This window comes from Leucoraja erinacea, unplaced genomic scaffold, assembly GCF_028641065.1.
Source record: "Leucoraja erinacea ecotype New England unplaced genomic scaffold, Leri_hhj_1 Leri_1303S, whole genome shotgun sequence".
NCBI lineage: Eukaryota > Metazoa > Chordata > Chondrichthyes > Rajiformes > Rajidae > Leucoraja > Leucoraja erinaceus.
Genome location: NW_026575565.1, coordinates 8,752 through 17,829, shown reverse-complemented (window position 1 = coordinate 17,829; position 9,078 = coordinate 8,752). Strand labels below are relative to the sequence as shown.

General features: G+C 39.3%; 1 protein-coding gene across 1 annotated transcript; it reads right to left on the bottom strand.

Moving 5' to 3' along the window:
• Window positions 1–2,563: 2,563 nt before the first annotated feature.
• LOC129715655 (probable G-protein coupled receptor 139) lies at window positions 2,564–8,300 on the bottom strand. The gene is made up of 3 exons (XM_055665514.1): window positions 8,237–8,300; window positions 2,824–3,686; window positions 2,564–2,692 (listed from the first exon to the last, which is right to left on the bottom strand). Exons 1-3 carry the CDS (start codon window positions 8,298–8,300, stop codon window positions 2,564–2,566), a joined length of 1,056 nt encoding a protein of 351 aa, XP_055521489.1.
• Between the last annotated feature and the right edge of the window lie 778 nt (window positions 8,301–9,078).

Sequence of the window (9,078 nt, the reverse complement as noted above, 5' to 3'; positions counted from 1 at the left end):
CTCCATCAATCATCGGTGAGGGAGACGTTGTGCCCAGCCATGCTGCAATACATCACTTTATAGTCCGTTATTTCAAGCTGTAATATTACTTCTCAATGCCCAGCACTGCAACAAATAAAGGTCCTGGCCTGTCCGATTTCCCCAAACAGCTCATGCGCTCAGGTCCTGGCAATTTCCTCGTAAATCCTACATGCACCTTTCCATGTATATTTCCTGTTGCAGGGGTGACCAGAACGGATCACAATGATCCAAGTGCGGCCTCGCAGACTATAAAATGATATTCCTACTTCTGTACTCAATTCCATGACTGATGAAGACCAATGTTCTGAAAGCTTTATTCAACACCTTGTCTGCCTGCGACATCACACTTAGGAACTGTACTTGGATTCCGAGATCCTTCTGCTCTCCAACCCTCACCAGGGCTCCACCATTCACTGTCAAGGTCCCGCCCTAGCTTGACTTCCCAAAATGCAACACCTCACCCTGATCTGATATAAGGTCCATTATCCATTATTTGGCTATTAATTATCCATTCTATGGCCCACTCGCCCAGCTCTTTAAGATCACTCTACAACCTTTGAGAACCATCTTCACTGCCTATGATACCACCTAATTTGGTGTCATCTGTAAATGATTTCCGATCATGCCTTGTACATACTCATTCAAATCTTTGATACAGATGACAAACAGCAATTGGTCCCAATTAGAGACTATGACGTTACATCTTTGCAGTCCAAGAAACAACCTCCCCTCACCATCCTCTGTGTTCTACCATGATGTTACCTGTGTTTCCAGTTGGCCAGCTCCCCCTGACTCACATGCGATTTAATCCACCAAGTGGAACGCGATCAAAGTCCTAAAGTCCATATAGACTATATCTACAGTCTATATGGACCTCGTCAACCTTCGAGTTATTTTTCAATAACCTCAATGAATCCCTCATGAGGACAGATCTCTATGTAGAAAACCACCCGGACCACTCAAGCTCTTGCTATCCAAATGCATGTATATCATATCCCCCAGAATCCACCCCAGTAACTTTTCTACTATAGTTGTTAGACTACTAGCTTATGGTTGCCATATTTTTTTTCTATTCAGCTCTTCTTAAGTAGATGTGAAACCGCTGCCACCCTCCAGTCTTCCAGATCCATGCCTAACGGTAATTCATATATCTTAACCAGGATCCTGCAATTTCATCTCTAGTTCCCCGTGGTGACATTAGTTATATAAGATCAGTTTGGGAGATATATCTGTCTTCATACTTCGACATCCAGCAGGTCCCCGTGAAACATCGACTACCCTAAAGAAATTTCCATTCACTGTCCCAAGGTCTTCATGTCTGCCTCCACGGTGTAAACAAGGCTGAACATGTTCATTGAGGACCTTATCCATTTTCGGCAGCTCCAAGTATAGACAACCACTTTGGTTTGAGGCAACTTCTTCTCTCGAATTTTAATATATAAGATTATGAGGCAAGGACAGTCAGAACCTGTTTTCCGAGCTGCAAATGTCCAACATTAGAGGGCGATAAGGAGACGGTTAATGAGAATGTGCGGGCCAAGATTTTTTACTCAGAGTGGTGGGGACCTGGGACGCGCTGCCAGGTGTGTGGAGGAGGCAGGAGGCAGGAGGTAGGATAGTGGCGTTAAAGAGGGCATTAGATCGGTACATGGAGATGCAGGGGAAAGAGAGATATGATCATGTACAGCCAGATGAGATCGGTTTAGCTTGATATCGTATTCGGCACAAACATTATAGGATGAAAGAGCCGATCCTTTGTAGTACTCCCTTGTTACCCACCACCCACCCAATATATTTATACATTTTATATTATTCTCAGATTCTTCTCTGATTTAGCAGAGTTATCGCATGCCCCATTTTTGCCCACCTGGTTTCCTTGTTAAGTATTTTCCACAATCCCCTATCTTCTCCCAGTGATTCACTCTGTTACAAACACCTATATCTGACACATGCCTCCTTTCTTTCCCTGACTGGAGCCGTAATTATTTTCGTCACCGAGGGAAACTTACCAAAGGATCATGTGATTCCCTTCACTCTTCCAGGAACATGCATATCTTGAAATCTCACTATCACACATTTAAAAGCATTTCGCCTTGCAGACCTTCTCTTGTCCACAAACAACCTACCCCATTCAACTTTTGCAAGTTCCTGTCCAATACCATCAAAGTTGGTCGTGTCCAATCCCGGAGGTTTTTGTCAGTCTCCCACACCTGCTTCCACGACCTGCAACCTCCGGCAACCACCTGCAACCTTCCCCACCGGGAACCGCACGGAAACCTTGGGTGGGGCGCAAAGGTGTCCGTTCAGGTTTCCTAAGTGGGACAGGGGCATTAGTGGGACAGGGGCATAAAGTTAATATAACAGTGGTCGCGTGTCCCAAATGTTCACCCACTGATATATTGTCATTTGCCCTGTCCAATCCAATAAAAGTAGCATAGAATGCACCCTCTCAATTAGAGCAACATCTAAATCAGAGATCGCTAATGAAAGTTAGCAAAAAGACATACTAATGTGCTTCAGCGGGGATGTATGGAGGAGACATTTAGTGGCGGGAATAATCTACGTTTGTAATGGGAAAAATATGGAAGACAATCAGCTGGGACGGTGATTCAATGTCAGTGTTGTCGGCAGTCTGGTACATCATAAGCAATGACTGATGAAGTTTAAAAACCTGTGTAAAATTATGAAAAAGTCCCAAGGATACAGGATGATAAATGGAATGCTAATTTCAAACTCTAGTTCAAGATTGGTTTTATATTATTGTTTAAATAATTTTATAATTTGAATGAATGGATATCTTACCCCATTCTTCAACTCCTCCCTGAATTTAGCCTGGGTTAGAGCATAAATACACGTGTTAGTACATGAACTGAGAAGGTTCAGCATGAATCCAGTCTGTTGGACAATGTAGATTGGATTACTAAGGTTTTTGTCCGTATAATTATAGTTTACAACCGGCCAGGTTAAGGAATGTACAACATAGGTGACCCACATCAGTATAAAATTGGCAGACAAAGCAAAGAGTAAGATGATGGATTTCCTCCTGTTCTCCGCCTCTGGGTCAGCGCGGTTCTCTCCCTTGCTGTTGGCGCGGAGTCCTTTGCGGAGGCGATTGGCTGTGACAATGTTCCTGACAGTCAGAGCGTTAAACACCAGGATCAGTGCGATCGGAAACAGCGGCGTTAGAAAACTGTCAATCCACTCGTACACAGTCCATAAAGATGATGTGAAATAATGTGGCGTTAGAGCGCAAAACCAAGGGACGTTGTCAATAATAACAGAAGGGACAAATACAAAATACCAGAGAATGCATCGCAAACATCCCACAGCACTCACTGCTCCCAAAACCACCACCGCCGTTTGTTGGGTGCAGTATCGCGGTTTGAGCTTCTGACAGCAAATGGCCACGTATCGGTCAAATGTGAACGCGACTGTGAACCAGACAGAGCAGTCTATAGCAGCCGCTAACAAGACAACCTTTATGGCACATATCGGAGTTACGAACAGGAATGTCACAGGGAAATGGATGTTATTAATTCGATTGAGGATTACATTCAAAACGACCAATAATAGATCAGCTGCTGACATCGCCACCAGGTAACGGGTGATGCATTTGGAAAGCCCACATTTCCCTCGTCTCAGGATCACAATCGCCATGAAGTTAACTGAAGATAAAATAGGAACACTATTTAGTGTCTAGTGCCATAGGAGCGGCAGTTTAACATGTTAGTTGTGAAACTTACACACGCACCAGCAGAAATGATGCAATGTTCAGTAAAATTTGAGGGAATGCCAGGTAAAAAAATTTTTTGGAGGTTTAATACACATATTTTAAATGACGTGCAAGGCTATCAATATTTAAAACAACAAATTAAACTTTTTTTCGATACAAATGATATACCAGGTACTTTGCCTTCTTTATTATGGGAAATTTTTAAGGCATTTACGAGAGGAATTATAATTTCATATCAAAGTTTTCAAAATAACAAGAATAAGACAGAACAAATGTTGTTAGAACAAGAAATCAGGGAGTTAGAGTTAGATAATGCTAAAGATTCCACGACAGATAAACACAATGATAATATTACTGAAATTTAAACTTAATCGAATTTTATCGGCAAGAGTAACAAGACTATTCCAAATTACAAAACAGGAACATTTTGAGTTTGGTGACAAACCACATAAGCTTTTAACTCGCCAATTGTAAAAACAAAGAAAAGGAAAATACTATAACCAAAATTAAACCAGAGAAAGGTGAATTACTAATGCCACCTAAAGATATTAATAATAGATTTGCTCAATTTTACCAAAACCTATATACATCTAAAATTAAAATTGTCTAGATAACTGTAATCTTCCAATACTGGACCTTTTGGAACAAGAGGAATTAGGAGCTTAAATTACAATCAAAGAAATAGGTGAAACAATAAAATCGCTGAAAAAATGGTAAGACACCAGGACCAGATGGTTTTAATAATGAATTTTATAAAAATAAATCTCACGAGATAACGACCCCTTATTTATTTAATTTATACTCCCGTGCTTTTAAAGAAAACAAACTACCTGAAACACTAACAGAATCAATTATTACGCTTATTCCAAAAAAAGATAAAGATTTAGAAGATCCGGGCTCATACAGATCTATATCACTTTTAAATACACATCAGAAAATTTTAGCAAAGATTTTAGCAAGAAGATTAAGCAAATATATTATTAAATTGATAAACCCTGATCAAACGGGGTTTATGCCTAAAAGATACTCATTTAATAATCTGAGACATCTGTTTAATATAACGTCTGTTTAATATAACTCGCATAAAGTAGAGGAAGAAGATATATCAATTATTTCTTTGGATGCAGAGAAAGCATTTGATCAGGTAGAGTGGCAATACTTATATAAAGTACTACAAAAATTTAATATGGGAGAGAATTTAATAACATTGGTAAAATTATTATATGATAAACCGATGGCAAGAATTTTAACTAATAACATGTTATCTCAAAAATTTCAACTATCAAGGGGTAATAGGCAGGGATGTGCATTATCACCCCTGCTATTTGCCCTTATGATAGAACCCTGGCTGAAAGTATAAGAATTCATCCGAATATTCAGGGCTATAATACCAGGGGCTCAAAGAATAAAATCTCATTATATGCAGATGATATACGTTTATATATTACAAAGTCACAAACGAGCATACCAAATTTATTAAATTTAATAGAGGAATTTGGGTCTTTTTCTGGATATAGAATAAACTGGAATAAAAGTGAAACCATGACATTAAAACCTCAAGAACCTACACACTTATTGAAGTTCCCCTTTAAAATCGCAATAGAAAATTTTAAATATTTGGGTATTCAGATTACTAGAAAATATAAAGCATTATTCAACGCTAATTTCATACCTTTATTAAATACACTTAATACGCTGATTGAATTTTGGAAAACACTTCCCTTATCATTATTAGGTAGAATAAATGCAATAAAAATGATCTTCCCACCACAATTACTATACCTATTTCAGTCTATACCGGTATATATACCAAAATATATATTTTAAAATTAGACTCTAATATTACTAATTATATTTGGGACTATAGATCACATAGAATCACAAAAAAACACTTATGTAAACCAAAAGAGGTCGGGGGACTTTCACTTCCGAATTTTATGTATTATTACTGGGCAGTGCATTTTACGAATATGATTTATTGGTTGGATAGTTCTACCCAACAGACAGAATGGATAAAAATGGAGAAGGAAGATTGCCATCCTTGTAATATAGGAACGATCCTCTTCTCCCCAAAAAAACTGAATAACACAATATATAAGAACCCAAGTATATATGGTACAATAAGAATTTGGAAACAAATAAAATTATCTTTAAAATTAAGAAACCTATCATTGTTAATGCCAATAGCGAATAACCCTTTATTTAAACCATCTCTTATTGATAAGACATATAACCAATGGGAAAGTCTCGGAATTAGAAGGATCGGGGATATGTACGAAATTGGAAACCTACTATCATTCCAACAATTACAATTAAAATTTAAATTGAAAAGCAACCAATATTTTAAATATCTTCAGATTTGCGATTTCATGAAAAATATGATACAAGGATATCAAAAAATAATCTCTGAAGTATTGGAAGAAGCAATGAATATTGAAACCGACTCACAAAAATTAATATCATATTTATATAATAGTATTCTAAATATAGACCTACCATCGACAGAGGTACTTAGAGAAGAGTGGGAACGGGAACTAATGATAAAAATCACGAAGGTTACATGGGAAAAATACTTGATATATATTCACAAATGTTCAATTAATGTAAGACATCATCTAATTCAATTTAAAATTGTACATAGATTATATTATTCAAAAACAAGATTGAACAAATGTTATCCAAATATATCCGCCACTTGTGATAAATGTCTAGCCCAAAATGAAACTATAACACACTCCTTAGTTTCCTGCATAAAACTTTATAGAATTTGGAATGATATTTTTGAAATATTTACAAAATTATTCAAGACAAGAATGGAACCTAATACTGAAATTATTATATTTGGCGTAATGGAAGATGGGAATAAATTGAACACATCTCAAAATCTATTCTTTAACTATGGTTTAATAATAGCAAATAAATTAATACTTAAATTTTGGAAGGGTACATCAATACCAACGCTTAAAATGTGGATTGCAAGTATGTTGGACACAGCTCATCTTGAGGAAATGCGATTCCTCCTAATGGATAAATCAGACCAATTCATAACCAGTTGGTCTCCATTCGTCGTTTTTTTGGAACCATATGGTGCAACACAATTGTAAAAGAACTGTTGCAGGACTGGACGAGGGTTGGTCAAGATTATAAATATTGATCTCCTTTTTTAAATTTTATTTTCTTTTTTCTATTTTCTCTTTCTCAACTTTCTTCATTTACTCGTTTTCTTTCTTCACACACCATATATTTCACATCTTTCTATCCTTTGCTATCTAACTTCTTTTTCTTATTCTAATCTTTTTTCAATGTAACAAAAACAAAAAGAAGTTGTACATAAAATGTATTATGAAAATATATATTAGGCACTTTGGTGCCATATGATTGTACTTACTTCTAATAAAATAAAATAAATAAAAATAAAAATAAATAAATGATGCAATGTCTTCTCCCAAGTAGGTGATTTCAGAAATGATTTCATGAACTTTCGATGCCAGAGCCGCGGATTCGGCAACAGACATCCTCACCTCCGTGAAAATTTCCAGTCTCACCCATCATGATCTTTGGGCCTAAGATAGACACAAAATCCTGAAGTGACTCAGCGGGACAAGCATCGTCTCCGAAGAGAAAGGATGGGCGAAACGTTTGGGGTGGAGTCCCTTCTTCAGACGGAAAGTCAGGGGAGAGGGAGACTAGAGATATGGAAGGGTACAAATAACACGCAGGGTGTGAAAACAACAGATTAAAGCTAGCGATGTGCAAGGAAATGTACAATGGTTCATAGTTAGCTGAGGGGAAGGCGATGACAAGACATACAAACAGTTAAAAAGAACTGTAACTAGTCATAGAACTAGGGTGGGGGGGGGAGTGGGGAAAAGCAGGGGTTATTTGAAGTTCGATCCATCATTATTCACCACGGCAGGGTTTGTAACTTGCCCCAAGTGAAATCTCTAGTTCCCGTTTCCCCCGACTCTCAGTCTGAAGAAGGGTCTCGACCCGCAATCTCATCCATTCCTTCTCTCCAGAGATGCTGCCTGTCCCGCTGACTTACTCCAGCATTTTGTGTCTATCTCCAGTGTAAACCAGCGTCTGCAGTCCCTTCCCCCACTATGATCCTTGGGCCTCTCCGCCCCAGCGACAGAACATACTTCAAGATGTGGCCTCGTGATGGTCATGCAGTTGGGAGCGAGTAGCGCCGAGATTAGTCGGCATTCACTCCAGACCCATGGAAGTATCGTGGTTTGAAATCAAACAGCCAAAGCCCTTCTGATTATTATCCCACTTCCTCCCTAAAGTTAGTAAACGCAAGGCATTCGGGGGGGGTGGGGGGGGGGGGGGGGGGGGGGGGGGGGGGGGGGGGGGAGCGGATTACGATTTTGGGAGTGAGAACCCTAGCGCAATAACCCCGCTTACTTTACCTGTAACACCGAACATGTGCCTTAATAAAACGAGCAGCGTGGAAAAACCGAGACCCGGGCGGCGCCTTACCGGTAACTCCAACGACTGCAAGTACAGGGTAGTAAATGCGCTCGATCTGGAAGATTACTGTCATTACCTCCGAGAAACGGCTGGCGCTGTGTATCCGCTGATTCTTACTAACCAAATGTCATAACGTGTTCAGCGAAGGCATCATTTATATTGGGAACGAATCTCAGGTGAGGCAATTAGCCAAACAATGTAATCAGTGGGTTCATTACAATTACGATAAGACACAAAAAGCTGGAGTAACTCAGCGGGACAGACAACATCTCCGGAGAGAAGGAACTGGATCCTTCTTTGGACTTACGCTTATGCGACCAAACATTCTAGTCCAAGGTGCATGATGCAATACGATCCAATTAATGATATTTCATGAAGTAAACGACCAGACATTGTTTTGAAAGGTCAACGCAAATGCTGTGCTTTCCCGCCATTGGCCTCGCCATTATTAAATGAAGGTGTTTGCTCTCACTCTTTATACAAAGTGCGTGGACATCTATTAGTCTCCGAGAGTGGCGCCTTTTCCTCAATTCACATGCCACCTCAAGCGAGGCAAATATCATCTCCCAATCTGACCGATCAGGTCTGTGATCTGCTGCACTGTTCGACGTAGCCTAAAGTAAACGTTACGAACAATACTATATCTACCGTCTGGGCTGTTGAGCTCTCATTCACTAAAAGCTGAATTGTCCAACTTCTGTTAGCTTGGTTTTACCTCTGTTGTGGGCCATTTAGGAGGCTTAGATTATATGGGATGGACGAGCTCTGCCAAACGGCCAATTTCCGTGCAATACGACTCCATGTCTGTCATAGAAACATAGAAAATAGGTGCAGGAGGTGGCCATTCGGCC